Source organism: Typopeltis vanoorti, chromosome 17, assembly GCF_054136105.1.
Source record: "Typopeltis vanoorti isolate ZY-2024b chromosome 17, IOZ_Tvanoo_1.0, whole genome shotgun sequence".
NCBI lineage: Eukaryota > Metazoa > Arthropoda > Arachnida > Uropygi > Thelyphonidae > Typopeltis > Typopeltis vanoorti.
In genome coordinates this window covers 97,158,791-97,186,592 of record NC_143565.1, presented here as the reverse complement: position 1 = coordinate 97,186,592, position 27,802 = coordinate 97,158,791, and the positions used below count along the sequence as shown (strand labels likewise).

The 27,802-nt window shown below is 35.2% G+C and overlaps 1 protein-coding gene across 7 annotated transcripts in view; it reads right to left on the bottom strand.

Moving 5' to 3' along the window:
* The window catches only part of Asph (Aspartyl beta-hydroxylase), a 284,141-nt gene that overhangs the window by 103,477 nt on the left and 152,862 nt on the right, over positions 1 to 27,802 (bottom strand). For all 7 annotated transcript variants that reach the window (XR_016549637.1, XM_090406732.1, XM_090406733.1 and 4 more), the window contains exons 8-9: positions 22,560 to 22,696; positions 14,257 to 14,451 (exon numbers count right to left, since the gene is read on the bottom strand). Coding sequence is in view for 6 of the 7 variants with exons in the window: in XM_090406732.1 (XP_090262858.1) it covers positions 14,257 to 14,451; positions 22,560 to 22,696 (332 nt within the window). In the remaining variant the exon portion in view is untranslated. The remainder of the gene's footprint in view (positions 1 to 14,256; positions 14,452 to 22,559; positions 22,697 to 27,802) is intronic.

Sequence of the window (27,802 nt, the reverse complement as noted above, 5' to 3'; positions counted from 1 at the left end):
CAACTGAATAAATTCATATGGAATAAGAGAGAAATTAGTCGGAACACTAAATTAGCTGTATACAAGACAGTGTTCAAACCAGTTTTAACTTATGGATCTGAGAGCTTGGTCAGAAGTAAAACACTTGACCAAAGACTAGAGACCACAAATATGAGAGTTCTGAGAAAGATTATAGGCATGAACAGATGGCATCAATGGCAATATCATATTAAAAACGAGGATATTAGGAAAGAACTTGACATTGTCAGCATCCAGGAATGCGTTAGCAGAGCTAATCTCAGGTGGTATGGTCACTTAAACAGAATGGGCGAGGAAAGATTAGCAAAACAAGTGTTCTCTGCCAGGTTGGCAGCAAAACGACCTAGAGGAAGACCAAGATATAGGTGGATTGATACGGTACAAAGTGCCTTAGACAATAGAAATATAAGATCTGATAATGTTGGAGTCTTGACAAGTAACTGATTTGGAGGAAAATTGTAGATAGGAAATTAATAATGATGTAATTTTTTTCATGTAGTACTATCATATCCTGTACACCCCTTGAGGGTACATGGCAGGAATTTGATGATGACTATTTCAAGACTTAATATATTAAAGACAGAAAAAGATGGAGATTTTGATGAAGCCAGCTATGATATGCTTGTTATTTCTCTCAAATGGTATTGGCAGATTTCTTGGAGAAACCCATTCAACTCTAAATTTTTCTTACCCAAGGGAAATTTAAAGTGAATTGGAGAATGAACGTTTCCATACTTAATAAGAATCATTTCAGTGAAGATTTTGGAAACAATCCAAACAAGAAAATTTGCAGAGACCAGGCAGAAACCTAATATGATATTATAGTTATGAACTTCTGAGAGTTAATTTATGAAGAAGACATGAGACTGATGTGGTGCTAAACAGAGGATTTTTGCTCTCTTGTTTCTGCATGGTCTCTGATATGAACCAATAGTCTGAAACATCTATCAGACTATTGTCTGATAGATGCCTGGACAAAGTCTGTCTTTTAAGTAGTGCAAGCCAAGGCAATTCCATACCAAAGGTTTATTCTCGTGAACTCTTGGTAAAAATTTAAACCTTTTGTATTTCATGATGGAAATTTTATCTTCTAAATGTTCTAAACAGATTTTGAGCAACCTTATTTCTATCTTCATAGCAGAAATGAGAGATGATGCACTCATTATTATTGACAAAATCTGGGTAAAGTAGGAAGTCCATTTGCACTAAGGAGATCTGATAGGAACTTTGAAAATTTCAAGCAAGACTTTCTATTGAATTAATAATCAGCTATAGGATATCTAGGTGTAATGGTCACATAGAAGGCTCCATCTTACATTTATATTCAACAGAATCCAATTAAACAGACAGATTTTGAGCAACTTATTTCTATCTTCATAGCAGAAATGAGAGATGTTGCACTCATTATTATTGAACAAATTGAAATGTGGGAAATAATAGACATTTGCAACTTTGTGGTCTAGAGCTAGGATAAGTTCATTCCCTGATGAGAAATGATTAGAGATATTAACAACTCAATTATTATAAAAAAAATTGTGAGAACCAGAAACATGATAAACTCAGGATATTTCAGATGTAATGGGAAAATCCACAGATAGATTGAAAGATGGCAATGAGCTTCTCACTTTCCCCAACTTTTATTTAGCACATCTTGATGTGCTAAATAAAACCCACATCAAATCAAATGCACTATAAAAATAGAATCAAAGAGAACTTGATCCTTTCTTAATGTTTTCTTAAAAAGGGAAATGGCTCCCTATAAAATTCCGTCTACTACAAACCTATTTTCTCTAGCCATTATATTCATCAAACATCAGCACCCTCACAGAATTATGGTATTATTAAATAATTCTTACTGTTAAAAGTCCACACAGTATGTTCCTCATCTGGGTGTCTTCAGCAAGAAATTTCTACCATGAAACAAATCTTTTTTTTTCTCTCTCATTGATTACAACCTGAAAATCACTGAAAAATATCACCAGCCATTTTATCCCTAATTACACAAGAACAGGTGAGTGCTAGGGGATATCTATCCCATATATTAGAAGCATCTCTGAACATGTTGCATGTGTCCTAAAGAAATTTCACCTTGCAGTCATTGTTAAGCTAATAAAAAATCAATCATCTGTTACCTACCCCAAAATATAAAATACAACCCTTATTGCTATCAGGTTTATACCAGATTCCTTGTAATTGTACACTTTCTTACTTTGGACAGAAGTAACATATAGGCTGATCTGTTACAAAAGGAATTCCCATCAGTGACATGAGGAACCTTTATCCAGTTTCTTTTGACTTTCGATCAATCCTATACTGAATTAAAAAAAAAAAAAAAAAAAAAAAAAAACATCACAAATGTGGCCTTGACGAACATGAAATCAACTACTATATCAGCCATAGGTCTCTCAAATAAAGATAAATTTTCAGACAGAAGCCACTAAAAATTTGAAGGCATTTCATCCAAACCTCAATCTCAATAATAAACTCCATGGTTTTCCCCTTCCAGTCATTTCCAACCGTAGGTGACTTTGTAGGCATTGCCCACAAAGTATTCCTGGTGAGATTTTTACAGGGTAGTTCACCATTGTTTTCCCCCCCAATTTTAACCAGGCTTGGGAACAGATATGGCAGGGATGTATTCACGATTGTAATCCATGTGTGTTCATGGGGCCGGTTTGTCTGTTCTGAGGGACAAATCCCCCACCACCTATGTATGAGACTGGCTAACTCACCTTTAGTAGAAAGAAACCAGATAAAGGTTCCTCATGTCACTGATGGGAATTGAACCCAGGTCTTTCCAACCAAAGGGCTTTGTCTATGCTGACTGAGCTTTAGGAGCAATGGAAAACAAAAGTTCCGGAAATATTTACGCTAAATTACTGACTATCTCAAGAAACTGAAGATTTTCACTACCAATACCTTGGTTTCATTATCAATACTGCAACAAAGCTGTTCAATTTCATCATCATCATATTCCTGACATGTATCATCAAGGGGTGCACAGGATATGATAGTACTACATGAAAAATTTACATCATTACTAACTTCCTATCTACAATTTTCCTCCAAAGTCTGTTACTTGTCAAGACTCCAACATTATCAGATCTTAAATTTCTATCGTCTAAGGCACTTTGTACCGTATCAATCCACCTATATCTTGGTCTTCCTCTGGGTCGTTTTCCTGCCAACCTGGCAGAGAAAACTTGTTTTGCTAATCTTTCCTCGCCCATTCTGTTTAAGGGACCATACCACCTGAGATTACTTCTGCTAACGCATTCCTGGATGCTGACAATGTCAAGTTCTTTCCTAATATCCTCGTTTTTAATATGATATTGCCATCTGTTCATGCCTCTAATCTTTCTCAGGACTCTAGTCTTTGGTCAAGTGTTTTACTTCTGACCCAGCTCTCAGATTAATAAGTTAAAACTGGTTTCAACAATGTCTTGTATACAGGTATACAAGACAGAGTTGAAACCAGTTTTAACTTATTTTTCCGAGAAATTAGTCGTTACACTAATTTAGTGTTCCGACTAATTTCTCTCTTATTCCATATGAATTTATTCAATTGACTGCCTACCATACCAGCTTTGTTGATTCTGTTGTCTATTTCCATATTTAATTTATCATCTTCAGTAAAAATCATGCCTAAGTAGCTGAAATGTTTTACTTGTTCCACAGGTTCCCCGTTCACAACACAGTTGACATTTTCAACAATTCTACCTATTTTCATTGTCTTTGTCTTTTTAATGCTAACCTTCATACCATATCTATTACAACAGTTATTCAATTTAGTCAGGGAATCTTACAGACTTGTAGCGGATTTATTTAGAAGTATAACATCATCCGCATAATGCAAAGAGCTGACATTAACATCTCCAATTCTGATATCATATTTAATACCAATTTCCTTCATAATGCGATCCATATAGATAATGAATAACAGAGGGGATAATGTACATCCTTGTCTCACACCAGATTTAACATTAAGCCATCTTCCTGTACTTCCTTCAAATCTAACTGCCGACTTATAACTCAAATACAGACTAAGTATTGCTTGATATAATGCCCCATTGACACCATATAACTGTAGAGTATTGAATCGCTTCTCTCTTGGCACCTTGTCATATGCCTTTTCCAGATTGACAAAACTTAAATACAGATCTTTGTTATATTCCCATGATTTCTCGACTATTTGTCATAAAGTGAAGATCTGATCCTGACAGCCTCTATTTGGCCTGAATCCAGCTTGTTCTTCACCAAGCCTTTCTTCCACAATTCTTCTCAACCGTTTCTCAAGTATACTTGAATAGATCTTGCCAGGAACACTCAGTAGGGAAATACCTTTGTAATTCTCACATTGTTTTATTTCCCTTTTTATATATGGGTACTATTAGAGCTCTACTCCAATCATCAGGAATTCGTCCCTCTGTCAAGGCTTTCTGAATTATGCAGTGCAGCCACTGTAAGACTTTTATACCACCACACTTCAGCATTTCTGGTCGAATATCTACTCCTGCTGCCTTTCCACATTTCAAGCCTTTGATGGCTTTTTCTACTTCAAGTATGGATATGTATTCCTGACTGTATGCCTGTTGTGTGTTTTTTACCACTGTGCTATCACTGCTTGTTTCATTTAGCAATTTTTCGAAGTAATTACTCCATACTTCAATGATATCTTTTTCTCCTGTTTTCATGTCACCTTTATCATCTCTAACTCCTTTTACAGCACTCCTTCCTCCATTTCTAAGCTTCTTCAAACCTCCAGAATATCTTACCAACTTCTTGATATTTATTTTCTATGTTCTTGCCAAAGTCTTCCCATGACTTTTGTTTAGCTAGTTTTACACAGGGTTTTGCTTTCTTACATTTGTCTCTATATTTTCTAAGAGCAAAAACTGACTTATTTGCCAGGAACTTTTCATATGCTTTCTTCTTTTCCTTCACTGCCTCTTTAACTTCCTGTGTCCACCATGGAGTTTTGATTTTTCTATTCTTGCAGACAACCTCCCCACATGCCAATCTGGCTGAATCAATGGGTTTTCTTCAAGGCTTGCCACTGAATCTCCAAGGTTTGGTTCCTGTTCTCAAACTCTTTCATTTTTTCTTCAATAATCTTTGTGTATTTCAGTCTACAGTTCACATCTGAGAGCTGCTCAACTTTTATTCGCTTTAAAATTTTCTTACATGCTATTCTTTTCAATATGAAATTCAATTTTATCCTGCTCAAGACTAAATAGTGATCACTTCCAATTTCAAATCCTCTGTACACTCTGGTGTCCTGAACCAGTAAGAAAACATCACTATCAACAATAACATAGTCAATGAGACTTTTCTTATTCCTTGCCTCTTCTCTCCATGTGAATTTGTGCACATTTTTATGTTGGAACATGGTGTTAGTAATAACCAGTCCATGTCCTGAGCAGAAATCCAACAGGTATTTGCCATTATTATCAGCTTTGCTCTTTTCTCCAAATTTTCCCAAAATATTTTTGTATCTCTGATAATCACTTCCTACTTTCTATTTAGATCTCCAACAAGGACCAACTTTTCCTTTTTCATTGTGTCAGTTGCTTTTTCTAAAGCATCAAAAAAATTCCTCCACTTCTACCTTAGTAGAACCTTCTGTGGGACCATAGGCACAAATAAGTCTCATTGTCCAATTCCCCATTCTGATATTTGCTCACATCACTCTACTCGAGACTGCCTGCCATTCAAGAAGATTAGCCTAGTATTTTGTGTTGAACACTATGGCTACTCCTTCTTTTCCTTGATTGTCATTTCCTGGATATAACATTTTGTATTTATTGCTCAGAAAGATCTCACCAGTTTTTGTCTTTTTTGTTTCAGTCACCCCTATTATGTTGATCTGGTACTTATCTAATTCCTCAGCTAGCTCCATTTCTTTGCCATTCAGGCTTCTTATGTTGATAGTACCGATCTTTAATTCTGGTGATGTTGAGTTGGGGTGTGTTTTAGGATTGGTTCCAGTAGCTGACTTTTCGCTGTTCGCCCTGGTTCCCTGGCGAAAACAACGGGGGCCTTGTTTAACTAGGTGACGCCCCAGCCGACATGAAATTTTGACATGTTGTACCATCTTTTTCTATACTGGTTTAAGCCAATAAGAATATAATTTGGTCGGCTAAATCCCAAATTGTCAGCCCATCCTCGTTCATTCAGTATCCAGGTAGATACCCAACAGGGTGCACCACGAGAAGGTGAGGATTGGACATTAGGTCAGAAGCCCTGGTCGGTTCTCTGCATTCCTTTATAGGCTATGTGGAGGTCTCCTCTCAGTTATACAACTTTGACCCTTAATTTCATAAAAGTCTAATTAATATCTGGACATAAACTCAACACTAAAATTTCATCACCACAAAACCACCAGTCTGACCATATTTACATATGGTTCCCAGACATGGAACATCACTACTCAATGCACAATTAATATCACTAATAGCTTTGAAATTAAGATGAGTTGCTTGGGATTACAAAGAAATCAAAGGTACACGGTCAGTATATTGTGCATCTATTAATAGCATGTGTTCCTCTAAATCAGTAAAGTCAACTAAAGTATTTGAGAAAATGTAACAAGCACTTTCACTATGTTGTATTCTTGCTCTTTATAGACCAACAAAACAGGAGAAAGCAGGTTTTCACAATATATAAGTAAAGTTCATTTTGAAGGCATGACTCATATACCAACAAACATTTATGCTATTTATTGCTCTATTGTGTGCCAGTTGGTATAAAAAAGTGTAATTTGGCTTGCCATCATTAAATAAACTACTGTAAAGAACTGTTGCACTATCTATATTTCTGTAAGCTACAAATAAACTGAGATGATAATGAATGGAGAAAATCACTAAGTTAACTCTTACACTACCCGGAAATCTCTCAACTAATAAATAATTATTAGCATAAATTCTACACTGGAGATCAACAGTGATTTTCTTGTCTGTCATCACTTTTGATTATATGTAATGGAAAAGTTAGGAGATACTCATGTGGGTGCTCTTAAAATCTCTAAGGCATAAAAGCATACTAAGTAAGCATCTATTGTATGATTATACATAGTCAAAAGAAGGAGATTGTATGATCCCCTTCTTCTGACTTTGGTTAGAAAGAAACCTGTCTTCTTTCTGGCATCATATCCATTATCGTATGTAATATGATAGTGGATGCTATGTTTTTCATAGGACAGTGAATTTGAAGTCACCTGGCATGAAGGGAAGTCTAACAAAACAATCTTCATTTCTCTTCATCATTCAATAAACCTGCAGTACCTTAATGTTAGATGCCTCAAGATCTTTCATAACCAGTGACTTGAACACCGACCTCCTCGACATCCTGAAATGGGGAGAAGACAATTTCAATGTCAAAACAAACTCAAGCCTTATACCTGCAAGAAAAATCCTACTGCATCCCCTCAAGATCAACTTTTTCTTCTTAGGTAAACTGTCACATCCAGTTTATCCAGGCACAAACATATTATTCAGATAACATCCTTAGCCTCTAAAAAAAAGTTTAGTGTTCTTTTCTGTTCTAAACATTACTTCTCTAATCTTTAAAGGTACCTGTGATATGAAGAACAAATTACATGATAATGACAGTAATTAACTTTAATGAAATTAAAATACAGATTTTTGTACTGAAAATAAGAGTACATCATCAGTGCGTAGAAACAAGCAAATCAAAAAAATGGGAATACAAGGCACATACAACAATCAGTTTGTCAATTAAAAACAGTTGCAGAGCTCTAGAAATGAATAGTTTAATAAATAATATTAAAACTATTTTTGATGTTTACATAAGAGAGAGAGAATCATTCCGATTCGGGTTAGGCCGATGTAAAAGGGCTTCACAACTTTCTTTGAAAAGGCTAAAACTGCTTCTATGGAGAAGATAAGCTTCATCTCACCAAATACTGTGTTTAGTGTCAAAATTATGCTGTGCCAGACCAGACCTTTTCGATAAATACTGGAAGCTGTGCGAGTAAGAAGGATGTCCAGAATGGTAAACTACCAGCATTTTCTTTTTCATTAGTGAATTAAATGCATGAATGAAGGCTATTGATCTGTTGTAGGAAAGTGGTAAGTTCATTTTCAGAATGAGGCCAAACAGCAAAGAAATCATCAACATGACAAAATCAAAGAGAGGGTTGGGGATGAATGGATGAGAACAAGGTATCTTCTAGATTATCGGTTCCCAACCAGTGGTCCCCCCCCCCCCCCGGGTACGTGCTGGGCCATTCAGGGGTACACAAAAAAAAAAATCAGTAATGGCGGAAAAACAAATAGTATAAAGTAAAAAAAAATGCAAAACATTAGTTATAGAACAATAAATGTTAAGTTTGAATCACTGCTAATGAAGACACCACTTCAAAACTAGCTCACATTAGCGAATGATGATTGGTGAGGGTGTGGCTGTGAACCCTCGCCCCCTTTCCCCCCAAACCACTCTTCTACCAATCATTATGCACAGTTCATGCTTCACTTTTGTCGCCCATCCTCCTTTCCAGAGCAATTGTGTGTTACTAAGAAATGACCTTTGCGATAACGAACCTTCCACTGACTTCCATTTGTGACATTTCTAGAATTTCTCCAAAAATATAAATACATCCATAGCCAGACTTTGATCAGTTCAGTTATTGACTGAGTATAAGTGCGTTGTCTTTAATTGTGATTCTTTTCAAGTAGTTTTTTTAATTAATGTTTAATGTAGTTTCAGTTATTATTGTCAGTGATTTTTAAGCGTGTCAGTTATGGATCAGTAGTTGAAAACAGGAACGGTTAAAAAAACCAAAACTTTTATTATTATTATTATTATTGTTCCAGGCAACTCCAAGGAGTCGACAGGCTCATCGAGGGAGGCCCTAACATCATGTCAAGAACAACTATTTGACATTCACACAGTATCTATCATACCTTGCCTTGAACTCATTCACGGTCATAGCACCCAACAACAGACTCTGGAAGCTTATTCCACTCATTCACTACTCTCCAAGTAAAAAACCTAGCTCTAACACCCTTGTCAACCACGCTCTTGCCCAGCTTCCATTCATGGCCCCTAGTCCTCCCACCACCAGTCATATTTTGAAAAATATCCTCTGGATCAATCTTATAGAAACCCTTCAGTAATTTGAATGTCTCAATCATATCACCCCTCCTTCGCCTATCGACCAATTTCTGCAACCCACAAATCCTCAACCTATTCTCATAAGGTTCATTCCACAGACCTGCTATCATCTTGGTCACTTGTCTCTGGATCCTCTCCACTTCCTCCCCAACTTGATGTAGATTATAACCCGTTTCCTTTTCCAACTCATTACCACTATTTTACATTAAGATAGGCACTGAACAAAAGTGTCAGTATTTAAAAACAAGGGGTACAATTTATAGAAGTGGGTTTAAAAGGGGTACACAATGGAAAAAGGTTGGGAACCACTGTTCTAGATGGTTCAAAAAATAGTTTGGCAAAGGCTAAAAGTTAAAAATGGTGAAGACAAATCTGAACTCTATAATGCATCGGTCATCACGTGGGTTACCAAGGGCCGCACTGGATGTTAGGTTTCCTGGACATCCAGTGACAAGTGGACTACAGGAGCAAGATCCGCAGAACTCAAAAGTAATTACTAGGAAAAAGTGAAGCATGGCTAAAAATCGACAAGTCACGCAGTGCTTCTACTGTTTAAACTCCTCAGTTAGGGGATTTCAGAACGAATGTTCCAACTTTGGCTTGAACTATACCCAAATTCAAAAAATTCATTAGAAAGGCTGATGCAGCAGTGCAGCTTCATTATCAAACACAAGATATTTAGTGAACTTGAGCCTGAAGCACTGAAAGCTCAAAATGTAAAAAGAGACTACACTGATCCTGAACTGACTGAGAATATGAACAAAGCAGAACCAGATTCCAATGTGCAGAATGCTGAAAATGTCAAAAATATAGAAATAGTTGAAAGGAATTTATCAGATAAGGAACAAGAACTCACCACAAAAATTATCGAGCAAATGAACAACAACCTGGAACGAGTTAGGCTTCCAGTATTGAAGCAAGTACCTCAAAAAAACTGAAAGAACATCTACAAGAAGCCAATAAAGCTGCAAGGGCTATTCCTACTGGACAAACGAATCAGTTTATGTAGTAACATCTGTTCTTAAACTTAGAACAGACATGAACAATTTGAAAAACCTTAAGGAAAAGAAGGTGAAAAACAAAATAACCTGAAATAACCTCATGAAGAGGTAAAATATTGGAACACGACCTATTACATGAAGTATTAGAGGAACTGAAGCAAAAAATAGTTTTATTTTGCTTCAGTTAAAATAAGAAGATATAGTGCACGCATTGAATCGTAGAAACAAAATTTGATGTTTTGTGCGAATCAGCACCAATTTTGCAAGAAAACTGATTGCTGCAGGAATGATAATCTTAAAGAAATTATAAATATAAATAATATAGACAAAGAAAATACACTTAAATTTTGGCAAAACCTATGGGAAAACCCTAAGAGGCACAATAACAAGGCAAAGTGGTTGAACAAATTACAAATGAATCTCAAGAACAAAAAACAAAAAATGAACCAACTGAAAATAACAACTGAAATGGTTCAAAAGCAAGCTAAAAGGATAAAAAATTGGTCAACACCTGGGAAGGATGAATTATATGGCTACTGTGCAAAATATTTGACAGGCTTACATAAAAGACTTGCTAACCAATTTAACAATGTTTTAGAAGGACAAAGCAAAGAAGACTTCTGTCTGCTTCGAGTTTTGCTTACAGCAGGAAAAACGTTTCTGACCATAAAGAATAAAGGTCCAAAGTCAGAAAACTTCTGACCAATAACCTGCCTGCGAACAACTTTTAAGCTACTCACAAGCATACTAGCTGACAAAATATACAGCTATCTTGAAGCAAATTCTCTTTTTCCAATTGAACGAAACAGTGGCAGCAAAAATTTGAGAGGCACAAAAGACCAATTGCTGATTGACAAAATGATTCTGAAAAATTGCAAACATAGATAAACCAGCCTTCATATGGCTTGATTAGATTATAAAAAAGTGTTTGATTCAATGCCTCATAGTTAGATTTTAAAAAGTACAGAACTATTCTGTATTAGCAAAAACGTACAAAAATTCTTGCCAACCACATGAAAAATTGGAAAATTGTTGGTTCTAGAATAGAGAAGAAATTGGGGAGGTAAACATAAAAAGGGGTATCTTTCAAGGAGACTCATTATCTCTTTTATTGTTTATCTTGTCATTGATCCCCTTAACTAGAATTTTAAATAAAACTGCTCATGGTTACCAAATTGTGCAAAAAAAGTGCAAAGTTATCTCACCTTTTATACATGGATGATCTGAAGCTGTATGCACAATCAGAGAATGAACTTGGATCATTGCTTAATACTGTGCACATATTCAGTCAAGATATATCAATGGATTCTGGCTTAGACAATGCACAATTGCTGGAATAACAGGAATAATCAAGCTGCTCAATGGCGAAAAAATCAAGGCAATAAAATTTGAAGATTGCTACAAATATTTGGGAATTTTAGAAGCAGCACAAATTCTGCACAATAAGATCAAAGAAAAAACTAGAGTAGAATACATAAGGTGACTAAGAAAACTCCTTAACTCTGGAAATTCGATAAAAGCAATTAACATCTGGGCTATACCTGTTCTGAGATATTCAGCAGGCATTGTTGAATGGACCCAGCTAGAGATAGAAGATTTAGATCGAAAAACTCGAAAATTAATGACAATGCACCATGCCCTCAATCCTAGCAGTGACATTGATAGGCTCTACCTATCATGCAAAAAAGGAGGCAGAGAATTATTACAAGTAAAGCAAGTTGTTGTTGAAGAAGAAAAAGAAAATCTGAATGATTATCTGCAGCAAACAATGGAAAAATTTCTAACTGAGGTAAGGAAAGAGGGTTTATTTAAACCCATGGAGACAAAATTGGTGTACAAGACCAACTAAGTAAAAGTGAGAACTGAAAGATGGAAAAATAAGGCATTGCATGGAAAATACCTTCACAGAATAGAGGACAGTGCTGACAGCAACTTGACCTGACAATGATGAGAAATGGAGCACTAAAGAAAGAAACAGAGTGGGTAATTTTTGCGCCACAAGAACAGGCCATTAAAACCTACGTTATGAAGGCAAAAATACAAAAAAATTCAAAAGCAAAGTAAATACAGATTGTGCAAAGAGAAGGAAGAAACAGTACGCCACATTATAAGTGGGTGCAGCAAAATTACACAAATTGAGTACCGTAAAAGGCATGATAACATAGCCAAGATAATTCACTGGCATTTATTTAAAAAGTACGGGTTTAAAGTATCCAAAGACTGTTGGAAGCATAAAGTTTACCAAAAACTGACTGAGAATGAAAAAGCTAAAATACTCTGGGATTTCAAAATCCAGATTGACAAAAGCTTGGAATGTAATACACCCTATATAACAGTGGTTGAAAAAAGTGAAAACAAGGATGTTCAAGTTTATCGAAATATCAGCACCAGGAGATAGCCAAATTGAGAAAAAAGAAACTGAAAAAATTACAAAATATTGCGAGTTGCAAGTCGAAGTTGAACAAATTTAGCAAAAGAAAATGAAAGTTGTTCCCATAATAATAGGTGCTTTAGGCGCCATCCCCAAAACATCGAAAAAACGTCTAGAAGCACTCGAGTTAGATGTCAAAAGGCTGTTGTGTTTGGCTCAGCAGTCATATTCAGAAGGTATTTCACAACTAGTAGGCTTTTGGGTAGGGCTCAAATTAGTGGAATATAACCAGCCTTTTACTTAAGGCTGAGGAAGCAAATCAAGCTTGGATGAATATTATATATATATAATTGATTAAAAAAAAAACACCAGCCCATCCATGGTACAAAATGTACTATAGGTTTGCAAATAACATTACATGGGTGGAGAGGGGAAAAAAAAAAAAAAAAAAACTTGTAGAATGATTTCAATAGATCGGAATTGTGAGCATGTAAAAATAGCTATCAGTTCAATGTTAGCAAATGCAAGTTAATGCACTTTAGTATAATGAGATATTGAATGTCATATTATATTGGTGGGATTATGCTTGAAAAAACTGATCAAGATAGGGATCTTGGAGTTTTAGTAGATAGGAAGTTGAAGTTTAAGAGCTATATAACAAAGATTGCAAATACAATTCAGAGGATTCACTTAAATTACAATAAAAAATTACATTATTGGATTAAGTAAGTAAATAAATTTTAAAGAATTTTTATTGGAAGGTTTTTTTTTGCTTACACTTGGATAAAGGATTAAACTAAACTTATTATAGTCTAACCAAGTGGGAAAAAACTTCCAACATCTTTCTATAAATCCAGAGTAATTTAATAATAAGGTGAAACACCTTTTGGCAACTCGTATAGGTAAATATGACTTCTCCATTGCTTCCACCTTAGTATCACCACCTCTGGGTAAGGCTCCCACTGACAAGACCACAATAAAGGTCGAAACCAGTCTGGGTAGTGGCCCTTCCCCTTAATGCATAGCATTATACATGTCCGCAAGGAGTGATGAGAGCTTGGTCCACCTTTACCACGAATTGCTTCAGTACTGAAGGTACTTCAGGCACAAACTTTGTTTGCTTACACTTGGATAAAGGATTAAACTAAACTTTATTCATGTCTGAAGTGTTTCAGTCTGAAATGTAAAAATTCAATTCTTTAAATTTATTGACCATGCATTCTGCATTGTTACTTACTGAATGGCAACAAGTTTCATATAACTATTTTTAGAGGATTCTTTTTACACATTTAGGAGTTCAGTTCATGACAAAGAAAGAGTAGCAAATAGCAAACAGGCATAATTTAATTAAAATATTTATATGAAAGTTGTTGCCATTCATCAGTAAGTAACAATGCAGAATGTTATCCTCACAAAATTCACCTCCCCGTCTTATATTTCCTTTGAGAACCAAAAGCTTTGTCTTCCTAGGATTGAGTTGAAGTCCTTTGTTCTTACTGATCACATTAACTTTGTCAAAATTCACCTCACTGGGGTGGATTTTGTCAGCATAACATTGTGCTAAGTCTACCTAAGTGATTAACACATATATGAATTATTTTGTTTTTTACAATTTAAAGGAAAGGTGGGGGGGGTCAATAAGAACTAAAGATAAATTTTAAAATTTATATTTATAAAATTTATAAAACAAAACTCCTTGGAGGTGTCATGTAATAATAATAATATATTTACCTTTTCTTGATGACCAGTTCTGGCTAGGGCATCTCCTAAATGAAAGAAAAAACGACCATCAATTACACCTGGCTCTTTAGTTACTAGACCTTCACTCAAATATTTAATGGCCTCAGAATAGTTTTTGTCATCAATTTTTATAATAAAGCCCAAGTGTACTTTAGCAAATCCATTTTCTGGTTGGATCTTAAGCACCTATAAAATAAAAATAATTTAAAATGAAATAATTTAAAAACATGTTATTCCTAAAACAGAAAATTGCATTTTTTTTCCCTTTAAAATACTACAACTGCACATAATTAAGTTTTTCTAAAATTAGAAAATTTTAAACTGCAGTGTCAACTTACTACTGTGAAATAACTTCTACATAAGGCTTTAGGAAACTTCTTCAGGAAGATCAAATTTCAGAGAACTGAAGCATATCTTGAATTTATACAAAATAAAACTATGTGAAAATAAGTTGGGAATGTCTCACAGTCAGTCTGTGGAGGGTGGGATCTATATTCTTCATAAGTAGAACTACAGTATTTCAGCTATCTTCTGGAAATATTCTTACGGAACCTTAAAGCTCTACTGATCCTTTCTAATACCTATCCATTTTTCTACCTTTCAGTATATGATATCCTCAACAGCTTTCTATAACAACATCTCAACTGACTATCCTTTTCCTATCAGACTTCTTTAGGTTCCAAGTCTCACATCTATAAGTCACTGTTAGAAAAATAGCTACATCTAGAATCCCCAGCTTTCTTCCTGTGAAGATAGAACCATCCTTCCAGATTTTAGATAAGCGTCTGAGTCTGTTTTAGGCCATTCCTAATCTTCTTCCTCAATTCTTTCTATGTTTCTCAGAAGCCTCCCTGTCTTATATTTCCTTTGAGAACCAAAAGCTTTGTCTTCCTAGGATTGAGTTGAAGTCCTTTGTTCTTACTGATCACATTAACTTTGTCAATGATTCGTGCTAGTTCTTCATCATTACAAAGGAGTACTGTATTATCAGAGTAGCTCACATTATTGATTAATCTGCCATCTATCCTAATTCCTGTCTTAAGCGCTCATCCAATGCTATATGCATGAAGTTCTCATCACAGGTACAGGTGAGGGATTAACTGAGCCATCTCAGTTAATCCCTCACTTGCTTACTCCAACAGTCAACCTGATAAATGTCTAGGAAAACCCGGTATTTTTACATGCTGAACACATGTCAAAAGCTTTGGAGTAGTCAATGAAACACATTGCCATAGGGATTCTAAATTCCTTATACTTTTCAATGATCTGTCTAAAGCAAAAGAACTGATCGCTGGTATCCCTGCCTATCTTGAAACCTGCTTCTTCCTCAAGCATGTCTGCCTCAATCCTATTTAGAATGATCTTTAATAAAATCTTACTGGCATGAGAGATTAATAGTTTTATCTCCTTCTTTTATTCCTTTTTATAACCATTCATGATTATAGGCCTCTCCCATTTGTCTTCATCTTTCTCTGTTGAAGGCATCCTGATTGCCAACATTCTCCAACCATCTCCACTAGGACATTTTTCCCATCTCTGATCCCCCAGGTATTCATCTTCCTTCATATGAATGCCACTGGGTGATTGTCTTTATCCATCTATCACTCTGCATCCATGCAACATGTGCTGCCCATCTCCATTTTAATTTTAAAATCTCTTCTCACATGTCCAACACTTTTGTTTCTTTTCTTATACCTTCATTCCTTATTTTGTCTTGCAGTTTGATGTTTAGCATAGCTCTCTCTTCATTCTGTGCTTAGTTTTCCTCATTCTGTGTGGTATTTGTTTGTTAGTGGCCATGTCTCTTGATCCATATGTCATAATTGAGATAATGAATTGATTGAAAAGTTTGACTTTATTTTCTGGTTTTATTTTAATGCATAGAAATGTTTTTAGTTTGCCAAAAATTGTCCACACCTAGATGAATTCTCCTTTTTATTTCTTCAGAAATGCTTCTTTTTCCTAATGTAAATGTTTTATCCAAGGTATACATATTCTTGTACCTGTTTTCTATTTTTTTATTGTCTATCATTATTATTTGTTCTTCTGTTATCTGGTCTCCTTCAGTATTTGTCATTATTTATTTTTTTCACAGTTTATGTATAATTTTACTTTATTTGATGTCATATCCCCACGTGCCCTCGAGGGTACAGAGGTCTGACATATGCCAGTTTACAGGCCGAAGCTAACCCTGTGAGAATGGCCAGTCCTCAGCAGAGTGCCAGCAGCATTGAATGATTGGATCCCTTCCAACTACTAATCGTGATCAGACTTGCTTAACTTTTTGTGTGAGCCATTAGTAGCATAGGCTCTACCAATCAACCAACCTTTGGTGGCACTTTATTTGATACTGTGTTTAATTCAGTCAGTATTTCTTCTAGTTCTGATATTACTACAATATCATCAGCATATCGTAAATTTAGTTTTTTACCATTAATATTAATCCTTTTACTACTCCAATCTAGTTCACTCAGAGCATATTATAATATTGCATTGAATAATTTAGGTGAAATACAATAGTATCTCCCTGGCATGCTACTTTATTTATTTGGAATGGACTGATGAGTTCATTTATAAGGATACTAGCAGTTGGTTTTTCATATATTTTGTTTATTGGCTGTATATAATTTTGGCTTACTCCATGTTCTTTCACTGCTATTAGGAGTACTTGTTTTTCAACTGAACCAACAGCTTTTTTTATAATCTATAAAAACAGGAACAATAATAAGTTGTATTCTTTGCATTTTTCTCTTAATTGATTCAATATGAAGAGATGGTTGTTTGTGCTAAACCCCTTTCTGAATTCAGCTTGTTAGGCTGAGCTTCATCCAGCAATTCTGTTTATTTATTATTTTTAATAAACAATTTATATACTTGTGACAGCAACTTATCTTTTTTTTCTTCTGAATAGTCTTTTTGAACAAGAATATCATGATAATAATTACTGGTTGCATATCCATTTTTTGTGCATTTATTAAATTTATTTTTTAGTTGTTAAAATTTCTCCCGCTGCTTTTATCATTTTATTGTAATTCCATCATCTTCTAACAGTTTATTATGAAGATTTGTTTGTTCAATTTCAAAATTGTGTGTTTCTGGAATACTTTCTTCTTCATGTTCTTCCTGCTTCCATATAAAAGTTTTTTTGAACAGCGCTTGTGATCTTAAACAATTCTGAAAAATACTGTCTAGTCCAACTATACTTTTTTATCTTTGATATCTCATCCATTTTCATCTTCTAGTATTAGTATTTCCTTTTAACTAGTGTGAGATTTTTTTCACAGTACTTTCACATTTTTTTGTTATCTATTATTTCCTGTATCATTTTATCTTCTCTTTTATCTTTTTTAATATTTTTTTCAAATTGTTTTTATTGTATTTCTTTTTCCTTCTCAAATTAAATGCCTGCCTGGTTGGCCGAGTGGTTAGCGTATCCACTTTCCAGCCAAAAGGCTGCGGGTTCAAATCCCGGCTTGGGCATGGATGTTTGTGATTGTCTGTGTAAATACCAGTGCTCAGCGGTAGATAGATGGCAATGGTGAAGTTGCGGTCAGTTGGTGATTGAATAGTGGAGACGGAGTTGTAGAGCAGGTGCTCTCCCTCGATGAGTCCTTGGACTCCCTGGAGGCGTCAAAACAATAAAAAAAAAAAAAAATAATAATAAATGTCTTCTTTTTTCAAACAGATTTGTTGTTTTTTTGTCATGTCCATCTCTAGTACATCACATTAAAAAAAGTTCTATAGTTCTTACCCTCCTTCATATCTCCCTTCTTGTATAGTAGCATGAAAACCAATTTCCAGTCTCAATTTTTAGGCCATGATCTGGTCTTCCATATCCTTATAATCAGTCTATGAAATACTATTATTCCTCCATCTCTTGTGGCCTTAACTCTTCTGGGATTCTACCTACACCCAGAGACTGTTGTTGTTACACTGTCTAATTTGCTCTTTCAACCTCATGTAAGTAGAGCAGGTTCCAAATCAAAATTTCCTCATGCGAAGGCTCCTCCAAAACTTCCTTATCCTCTCTGCTGTACAGTCCTCACCACCATACTCTTTCCACCTGTTTTTGATTTCCAATTCTTCTGTCAGTATTGCCCCATTCCTGTCTTTGATGACATTCGATTTGGGTTAAACTTGTGCTTTAAGTCACAGACTAAATGAAACAATTTTATAATTGTGCTTCCTCATCTGGAACACTTATCTCTTCCCATTTATTATCATAAAATTTTTCCCTGCTCTGCCTGATGGCTTTTCTACTTCTCTATTTAATCTCTTATATTCCTCAGTCTCAGTTTCTCCAACTGCCTCTTTTGATCAGATCCCACATTGAAGTGATATCCACGGATCTCCTGATCTTCTAATTGGGCCTAGATCAGTGTTTCTCAATGTGGGGCGTATGCTGCACAGGGAGCAATTTGAATATTTTGGGGGGCAATTAGAAAATGTACATGTACATATTTATATTATGCTTTTTCAGAATTTGGCTGACTATTATGCTGGGGGGGGGGGGGGCATCAAAATCTTTGAGACGTTGAGGTGGGGCATGATCCAAAAAAGGTTGAGAAACACTGGCCTTATCCTGTATTATAACCTTGACTCCTTTCTTGAGTACTTCAGATGAGTTCTCACTAACCTCCAAAAGAGCATCCAACCATGCTGATGTTTCTTCTGTGAACACACTAGGGATTACTCTAGCATGTTCCCATCCCACTAGACTGGATGTCTAGTGGGATGGGCCTGACTTGGAAGGTTTCATTGTCTCAGTCTTACTCTTACTAGTTGATGCTCTGTACCAGTCTGCACATCAAAGATGCCTGTCTTCCACCATTGGAGAGCCAGGATATAATCAATCTGGTGCCTTGACCTGTTAATGCTAGGATATCAAAATATGTCTATCATGGGTATTCAAAGGCGCTTTGAACACACATTCAGAAAAGACTAAATTAAAATGACCTCCAGAACAAGGACGGTCATGTATGGAAGGCAAAACGGGCACTCTCTGCAGTGATATTCTGTGATTACTGCCGACGGCTGAATAGAGTATTGTGCCAAAATTTCTGTATGATTAAATCATCAATTCCATTGCACTTCACCGGATTCTGTAGCAAATGAGCTACTTCCAGGAACAGTCTCTATGATTTAAATCTGGATATGTGTAATATTGCTTTGCTTTATTCCACCTGAAAAAATGGCCTTCATCCAAGGCTATATACACACTATATCCCTATACCTACCCTGCATTGAATATATAGTATAGACTATATACAATATATCCTACCTATACCCTATATTAAAAGGTACAACACAAACTAGACTCACTCCTATAAATAAAAAAAAAATAAATAAATAAAAAAAAATAAAAAATAAAAAAAACCACGCACACACACAAAATCAAAACGGCTTACAAATCTCTGGACAAAGTCTCTACTTTCCACAAACAAAGCAAGGATTACCAGAATCCTCTCTCTCTCCTTCCCAGGTGCCTATAGCACTTGTCAATGTGAGATCCAGTTCTTTGGACAGACAGGATTAACCACTATGTTAAGAAGAAAAGAAGATAAAAAAACACATTTGGTATGGACAACGAAAGAGCAGGCTAGAGCAATATGCCTTGGATACAACTATTTCATCAGGTGGAAGAAAACAAAGCTACTACACAGATCATGGTTTAAATCACAGACTCTTCCTGGAAATGGCTCATATACTATACACCACAGTGAACCATAAACAGACATATGGTGCAGTCCTACATAAATTTTGGTGCACCATCTTATACACCTGTCAGTAATAATCACAGCACATCACCACAGAGAGCACAACAGTAACCCTCTACACATGTTATTGTTCTTGTTTTGGAAATCATTTTAGTCTGCTAAGTGTGTGTGTGTCCTCAAAGTGCTTTTGACAATGCTGGCTTGAGCTGGTGAAATGTCAGGTGGTAAGTAAATTAGTCAATTTCATTCCTGTTTTTATTCCAAAAAAAAAAAAGTCAATGAGCATTGTTATGCTCAATTGACTCCAAAAAAGAGTCATTAAGCATTGTTAAGCACTCATGAATGCATTCCTCTTGAATATTTTCTTATATATTGACTCAGCCTCTCTGGCTGAGTCAATATTTTTTCTTCAGGATGTGCCACTGCATCTCTAACATTTGGTTCTTGTTTTCAAACTGTTTCATTATTTTCTTGAATAATATTTGTGTACTAAGTTTACAGTTTGCCTCTGAAAGCTGCTCAACTTTTATTTTTTTAAAACTTTCTTGCACACTTTTCTTTTAAGTATGATAATACTCAATTTTATCCTGCTCGAAATTAGACAATAATCACTCCCTCTCTATATCTTGTGTCTGAATCAGCATGAGTATATCACTATCAACAATATCATAGTCAAGGAGACGTTTCTTATTTCTGGTGTCTTCTTTTCCATGTGAATTTGTGCACATCTTTATTTTGGAACATGATGTCAGTAATGACTAGCCCATATCCTGTACAGATATTCAACAGGTGCTTACCATTATTATTAGCTTTGCTCTTTGTTTTTCAAATTTTCCCAAAACATTTCTGGTTAATCATTTCCTACTCTGCTATTTAGATCTATAACAAGAAAAGTTTTCCTTTTTCTTTGTGTAAGTTGCCATCTTTAATGCCTTGAAAAAATTCGTCATCTTCTCTAATTTTTTTCCTCCTTCATAGAATGTTCTGTGGGACCATAAGCACAAAGTCAAGACTCTTTGTCCAATTCTCCATTCTGATATTTGCTTGCATCACACTATTTGATATTGACTGCTATTCAAGAAAATTACGATCGTATTTAGTGTTGAATACTACAGCTAATTCTTCTATCCTCTGATCATTATTGCCAGAATATAACATTTTGCATTTGTTGCTTAGAAGAATATCACAGCAACAAATACAAGATGTTATATTCAGGCAATAATGATCAGAGGATAGTAGAATTTCTATTTTTTAGAGATAGATAAACCAAGAATATAAATTCTTGGCATCTTTAATTTATAGTATAAGCAAGTGAAAAAAACTTCCAACGACTATCTCTAATTCAGAGTAATTTAAGAATAAAGTGTGCCACCTTTTGGCTACTCTTATATGAATAAATGACTTCTACATTACTTCAAATGATGACACCTCAATAAAGGTCAAAACCGGTCTGGGTGGTGACCTTTCCCATAATGCACAGCATTATACATGTCCATAAGGATATGTGTGCTTTGCAATATGGGACACTAAGGCAAGTGATGAGAAGTCATTAGCTTCTATATATGAGTTGCCCAGTCCTGATAATACTTCAGACACAAACTTTGTTTGCTTACACTCGGATAAAGGATTAAACCAAGAATATAATTTCTTAGCATCTTTAATTTATACCTAAGTTTGCCATAATCACAAACTTTGTAGTTTCAGACATATACCACTTCCAAAATTAAAATTTTATATGCTTAGCTACTCCTACCTCAAGACTACATAGCCACTGTAGAGACTCAGTAGGATGCAAAATGGTAAGTTGATTATGGAAAAATCTCTGATGCTCTGGGGGGGGGGGGGGGGAAGAAACAGAATCTATCCATTATGTGGTGATTCATAATTTTGATAATATCTAAAACTGTGAATCACCATATTATTCCAATTTTATCAACATTTCATTTCTCTTCCTACTACTTTAAATTATTTGAGTATTCACTGAATTATTATCCTTGCCCAGCTAATCTCAGGTGGTATGGTCACTTAAACAGAATGGGCGAGGAAAGATTAGCAAAACAAGTGTTATCTGCCAGGTTGGCAGCAAAACGACCCAGGGGAAGATCAAGATATAGGTGGATTGATACGGTACAAAGTGCTTTAGACGATAGAAATATAAGATCTGAGAATGTTTGGAGTGTTGACAAGTAATAGACTGATTTGGAGGAAAATTGTAGATAGGAAATTAATAATGACGTAATTTTTTTCATGTAGTACTATCATATCCTGTACACCCCTTGAGGGTACATGGCAGGAATTTGATGATGATGATGATGATGATAAATATATGACTACTTTTAAAAGTCACAAACTATTATTAGTTAATGTTGAAGAGATTAAACTAGTAAGTCTCCAGAGTGGCTTCTTCCAAATGGATTACAGTATCATATGAGTGTAAAATTAGTTAGCATGCTTTTACAAGAAAGCAGTAATTTAAGTATTCAATAAAGAAACGATTTTGCTCATTCCAGTTTCTACTGTAAAACACTAAATTAACAGTAGTGTCCTAACCAAGACAGAATATTATATAATTCTTACCTCGCTAAGAATTTTTCTGGCTTCTTTGTTTTGGCCAATTAACAAATAGCTAACTGCTAGCTGGTTTTTTAGTCCTACATCTTTGGGAAATTTTTCTACTAGTTGATGCTGTAGTCTTACTGCCTTCCCCAGAAAACCTATACAATAAATTAAATAGATATAGTAGTCAACTTCATCTGTTTTTTAAGTAATTAAATTCTATGCTCTTGAAAAGTTACAGACAACTTAATAGCTTCTGTATACAAAATAAAGTGTTACCTGGGAAAAAAAATAAACATCTTTTAAGTCTCATGGCTCTGTCCCACAAATGTTCAGCAGGATAGAGACAAAGCAATTCTGATGGTGAGAAGCATTTAGAAGAAATCACAGGGTCTCTAGAATTATGTTACACATGGTCCAGCAAGATGGGATGGTAAGCTTTCCAACTAAGCCATCTCAAAGTGCAGTGCAAATGCTGGTGAATGTGCTAGGTTATATGCTATAAATCAATATGAGCATTAGTCACCTATAGCTCCCCTCCCTCCAGTAATCTGCTGTATCCTCCAACAACAATTTTAATATCATATGTGAATCTTATAAAGCACAATGTAAGAGCAATTGCAATTTACCAGACCACAAGGTATCCCCCAGTTTGTTCAAGTCCAATTTAAATATTTCTGGCATCACTAGAAGTCATAATTTGAGGCAGGCAGACAAGCACAACTTTCTTTATATTGCTGGGAACAGTAATTTTTAAGTGTACTTGTAGGCCTGATGCAATTATAATTTTAAAGACACTTCATTACATTGGGTATGGAGACTTTCAACCAATTAGTATAATTAGAAAAAAACTGGTTTTATTTGGTCATGGATAATTACAACAATAATGAAACAAGTTTTAGTGGTGAAACTAGTTTTGCCACTAAAACTTGTGACTTCTAGGTAAATATATAAAAATAAATGCAATAAAGGCATACATAAATTATAATGTTACTAAAACAAACTATGTATGAACCATTACAATATAAACTGACAAACAATGTGGAATGTGGGAGGTAGCATGGGTTACCTATTGTTCAGCACTGTGTGCAGCGAGTTGGCTGAAAAGTTGTAGTCTGATGTATAAAAAAAATCTGATAAGCAATTTCCAAATGTCAAAAGATTAATCCTTTATTTCTATTAAGGGTGCCTTGTGAAAAGATGACCATAATAGTTCCTTTTATGTTGTAAGTAGTAAAGTGGTCTTCAATGTAAGGCATTGAGCTTTTATTCCACTCTTATGTGTTGGTTTGCATGCGTGTGTGAGAAAAATTAAAACCCAGACCTTAGTTGTAGTGTCCAATGTGTGTGTTCATTCTGTCTTATTTCAAAAACTTCTTGATGTCTGACACATGTATGAAAGGCCATAAGAGCATGGAATTTTATACATGCCAGGATGTTTATAGAAGGGGGTTGTGATCTTTAGGAGAACAAAGTAAACATCATATAGTCAAAATAGGCTTGAAAGCCCCCTGACATCACAAGCTTTAGGGAGACTATCAATTTTGATACAAAGTCATGGATGGAAATTGAAATCCTGTAGTGAAAGTCAGGATTTTGCTCTGGAGCCAGATTACAGAATAGCAATGCATGTACAAGTTTCTGTGAATATCTGTTGCAAAGAAGTAGTTGGAGAGTAAAGTTGATAGTTCTTCATTAAGTTTTTCTTCATCTCTTCTGATAGAAACCACCCTTTTTTGACTTGTGACACATGGTGTAAAGAATGTAGGACAACCTGTATGAGTAGGTTTGTGATATACACCAAGCAAAAAGCTTTTTTCAGCATTTGTTAATTAAAACATTTAGGAAGGGTAGTTTCCCCTCACTTTCTAGTTCCAAAGTAAATTTTATTTTATGGTGAAATGAGTTACATATGAAAAGAAATCATGCAAAACAGCAGAACGTGTATTTGCAGATGATGATGAATATATCATCTACATACTTCCACCAGATTGAGGGTTTACAGTTTGCAAACCCTCAATCTAGCATGATCTCAAAAAAAAAAAAAAAAAAAAAAAAATATATATATATATATATATATATATATGGAGGAGACAGGAGCTGCCCAATTGCAAAGCCGGAAAGCTGATTGAAGTTTTGTCCTTTCCATCTGAAGTAATTAGAGCAGAGACAATATTTAAATAGCCGAGAGATATCAGGAGGGAAAAAAATCATCAGTAAACTCAGGGACTTCATCTTCAAAACACTGGTGAACAAAGAAACAATATCTAGACTAGTGTCTGATGGCATAATGGAAATTTCAGATAGTTTCTGGACAAAATGTTAAAATGTTCAGAGTTCTTTATAAAGGAGTCTATGTGTCTGATATGGTTCTTTAATAGATTAGAAAGACACTTGGATAAAAAATATGTAGGTGAACTGGTTCCATCCTTCAATTAAGATTTTTCTTACTATTATAAGAAGAATCGATGATAATTGATGTTGTCGGGCCATTACATATTCCAACAAACAAACAGGAGCAAGATAAGTATGCAGTTTCTTTGTGTTACATAAAAATACATCACAACTGTACTTAAACAGTACAACTTAAAAGTTACTTTCACACAATGCAAAACATTTCTATGAAGTCACTGCAACAGCCTCATTCTCATCTCAAGATGAAACCAGGAATGTACAAAATTTTCTGTTTATGCAAGTATTTGCAAATAGACATGACAATTTGAAAAGATCTGCATGAAATAACATGTCAAAGATGTGGAAAAACAGTGGGTGCACCATTCAGAATTAGCATTTCACATAACCAAGGAAATACAGCAGGTACTTTAGCAACTCACAGAAATGCGATACACTGAATTCAACAAATATTGTGCATAGATTCAAATAAGCCACTGAAATGCTACGTCATCCAAGGCAGAGTAACAAAAACCAAGGTCATATTTTAAACCAATTTGATTTGCCAAAGTTTATTCTAGATTAGACAGTTATTACTTGAGAAATCAGTCTGTTAATGCAAGCTTTTTTCAAATTTATAATTTTATCCTGAAGATGTATATGATAAGTTGTAAAAAACTAGTAAATTCAACTTTTTTTCCCCTTGATTTTTGTTATTCGTGATTTATACCAGATAAGCCTTAATGAAAAGCAAAATTAATTCTGAGAAATCAGGCTAAATGTCATCTTGGAATGATTCTCTCCTAAATCTTTGGCAAATTAATGTTGTGATGCTTGTCATGGTTAGGGGTGGTGCTTCACAACTGATGCTGATTCCAAAAATAGACTCTCAGACATATAGCAACTTCTATGCAGCACAGTCTGCCAATTCTGACTTGCCATACAGATAGATGGTCACAGATGTAGTTTTAATGTTTGTCTATTTTATAAGGGTTGTAGCCATTGATTAAAAAGTATAGTGAAGGAACATGAGTTCAATGGGAAAGGGTTGCATCATCTGAACAAACAGCCCTAAATCAGTGTGTGTGTGTGTGTGTGTGTGTGAGAGAGTTTTTGGATGCCATACTGCTAAGATGAGAAATGGTGTGATTGCTTATTGCAAGTTTCTTCTAGGATGAGAGTTTCCTAAAAACAGAAAAGGATATTGAACTGACTGATAGTCATGTGTAACAGACAAATATAATAGAGAAACAGAAAAGTAAGAGATGGCAGTGCTTGTTGGAAGTAATGATTTAAGTACTGTAGTGATAAATATAGAATGAGAGAGAAAAAATGGATATGAAAGCACTGCTAGAAGTGAAAACTGTTAGTTTATTGTTGAGATATGACAGCCGAGTTAAGGAATGCTATGATAACAAATGATTCAATGGACAGGCTGAGAAGAAATGGGTGTAAGTGTCTGGATGTGTGTGAAATGGGTTTGATGGTAGAAAAGACATAGGATGGATAACATTCATTTAAATGGATATAGCAGGAGCTGGAAAAATTATTTATTGGGTTGAGACCTAACTGCAGAGAGTCCAGAAAACTAGAATCATCATGGGAGGAACAGTGAGAATGCATGTGTGTGTGTAAGTTCAACAAATATAACAATGATATGAATGCCACTGAGCATAATTGTGAATTTGGTAGGTGGGAATGAACCTTGAGTTCAAACTTTCTGAGTGGGTGTGGGAGCGAAAATGAAAAATTAACCCAACTGGGCATAGCAGACTGTAGATGTAGGTACATGAATAAGCCAGGGGGTAACTTGCTATGTCTATACATAAATGTCAGGAACATCAAAAACAAAGGGTTGAGTTTGCTGTTTGGCAAAACCTGGCTATCAGAGTGTACGATAAAGCTGTAAATGACAGCTTTGTAGCACAGCACATTCTCTCAGGAGAATATTATCTATGGTCCTTAAGTACCAGTTTGGGAAGAATATCAACAATGCATGGGAAGATTTTAAAAGGTGTTTAAACAAGGCAGTGTCCATGGATTTGAAGAAAAAATACTCAAGTGAAAGGGATGTGTAACCTGATTAAGTAAGAGATCCAAAAGAAGATGTGGAAGGAATATTGTGAGAATAAGAGTGAGAGATTTATGAATATTATATGGAAAGCTATATCAAAGCATAAAAAGAAATTGGTTGTGCAGGTTAAAGGCAACCCAGAAGAATTTTATCATCATGTTGCAAGAGAAAACAAATGAATGTGGACAAAAAAACTAACGAAGCAGACAGTAGGTACCCTTATGTTAGAAGCAGATGAGAATGTTTAATCTATACATTAATCATATTCGGAAGGACCTAACAGGAGATGTTCAACTGTTTTCTGATGATACAATGATAGGAAGAGAAATCCGGGACGCTCACTTACAAAGTGATTTGTAAGTGAGCATCCCTGATTTCCCTGGAACTGTGGAAAAATGATAATGGCTATCAATCCAATGTCACTGTATCATCAGAAAAACTAATGCGACTAGGGATCTTGAAGTTATGGTGAATAGGAAATTGAAGGTCAAAAGTCACATGCCAAAAATTTCGAATACAACTCAGAAGATAATTGCGATGTTGAAACAAATTGACATATAACAGATAAGGAAGTCATTTTGCCTCTTTACAAGATCATGATATGACCACACCTGGACTACTGTGCTCAGATTTGGTGTCCAGGGTTCAGAGGGATAAAGAAGCTGTAGAACAGGTGCAAAGAAAATTAAAAAAAGATTACAGAATGTAGATTATGAGAACATATTGAGAGTATGTGGACTGCAGACAATGGTTAACAAGAGAAAAAGGGGTGATATGATAGAGGTCTATAGTCTTCTGA